Consider the following 1,627-nt stretch of genomic DNA (forward strand, 5'->3'; position numbering starts at 1 on the left):
ACTGGGGTTCTTAAGGTGGCAATATGGAACAATTCTTTGACTTCACCCATGAGTTTGCTCATAAAATGTAATCCCTGATCTGTTCAAATTTCCATGGGAAACCCAACCTTAGAGAAATATGGCAATAGATGTTTTAGAATCTGTTGGGTTGTATTGTTGCGCATGGGGATTGCCTCTGGGTATCGGGTAGCATAATCAACGATTATGAGGACATATTTGTTACCCAGTCTAGAGGTTTCCATCAGTTCAATGGTATCCATCCCAATCCGGGAGAAAGGGACTTCTATTATTGGTAAAGGGTTCAGAGGGGCAGGCAAGGGAATATGCATTCTGGTTTTCCAACAGATTTCACATGTCTGAATTAAGCGTGGATACTTGGAGTAAAACTTCCCACTGATGTGCACCTGGGTCTTAGATGGTCCTACGTCTCCCCCTGTCACATGAGAATGTGCAATCTCTAGCACGATCTTTGAATGGTTTTTGGGGATTGCTAACTGAGTTTTACTAGGTTTCCTTCATGTACATAATCCTTGTTTTAGGAAGAAAAAAGTACTTCCCTTCTCTAATCCTTCCCCTTCAAGAATCACCTGTAAGAAAGCCTATGCAAGTGCTGGATCATTTTGCTGGGTGAAGGCTAGGACAGGAAGGATGGTAGGCTCTTCTTCTCTTTTTGTCTCCGTGATAGTTGGTTCATCAGCTTCCACAAAGCCTAAAGTACCTCTCTCAGTATCTTCTGGTTCACTCTCTATAAAACGGGGAAATCGAGCCCCTTTAAGAATTCCCTGTGCAAGTGTGTCCCCACAATGTACTTCAATTGGAATTTCGACATAGTTCTGTAGGATAACCTTTTTGTCTCCCCGGAAGTCGGGATCTATGCCGCCCGCTAGTATATCCAGACCAATATTCCAGGCCAGGCCAGATTTTGGAGACAATCTTATACAACACCCATAATGGGTGGGAATCATCGCTCTTTTCCCTGGAGGGATAGTAGCTTCTCTGCTGCTACGGATATCAACGCCAATGGATTCTTTCATGGTGATAGAGGGATTTGAGGCTCCTTGACTAAGCTTCCGGAATTTTAGGATTCCCCAATTTGTCTCAATTGAGTCACATCCAACTCCTGACACCATATGTAAGGAAGGCATGGTATCAAACAGTAAGACAGACATAAGTGATCACAGTTTAAGGGTGTTTATTGAACTTCAACTGGGTTTGAAAAATGCCTATCTAATACTACATCTAAAGACGGGAGCAAGCTATGACCATCAAATAATAATACCACAGTCCTAGTGGTGTCTTGTCAAAATAAAAGGGTCTATACTAATAAACCTATTGCCAATTCTTACTTCTAAATACAAATAGTGTGGGACGCTATGTTATGCAAAAGAAAAGTGTTCAAGTAATGATATTTCAGGATATTCAAGCCGTAGGCTTCTCTTCCCCATGTTTTCAGCACAGTACAAGGCGGCACACTCCAGCTCATCACACTCTTTGGCTTTTCTAGCACGAGGATGCAATTCAGGACTTCAGCATCAGGGCCTTCTCTATCAAAGTCTCTTTGTCATTTAAAGTCTTTTATTTCAGAGGGCCTGATGCAACACGACAAAACATTAAACTTCCTTTCTTC

The 1,627-nt window shown here is 42.2% G+C and overlaps 1 protein-coding gene across 1 annotated transcript; it reads right to left on the minus strand.

The window, feature by feature from the left end:
- Positions 1-599: 599 nt before the first annotated feature.
- On the minus strand, positions 600-1,034 carry LOC138541894 (uncharacterized). The gene has a single exon (XM_069641794.1). The coding sequence runs from the start codon at positions 1,032-1,034 to the stop codon at positions 600-602; it is 435 nt and encodes a 144-aa protein (XP_069497895.1).
- Positions 1,035-1,627: the final 593 nt, after the last annotated feature.

The sequence above is a fragment of the Ambystoma mexicanum genome, chromosome 1p (genome assembly GCF_040938575.1).
Source record: "Ambystoma mexicanum isolate Mex_15411 chromosome 1p, UKY_AmexF1_1, whole genome shotgun sequence".
Classification (NCBI taxonomy): domain Eukaryota; kingdom Metazoa; phylum Chordata; class Amphibia; order Caudata; family Ambystomatidae; genus Ambystoma; species Ambystoma mexicanum.

Excerpts from the sequence above, each read along its gene's own strand:
- LOC138541894 (XM_069641794.1), bottom strand. The coding sequence starts at position 1,034 with ATGAAAGAATCCATTGGCGTTGATATCCGTAGCAGCAGAGAAGCTACT.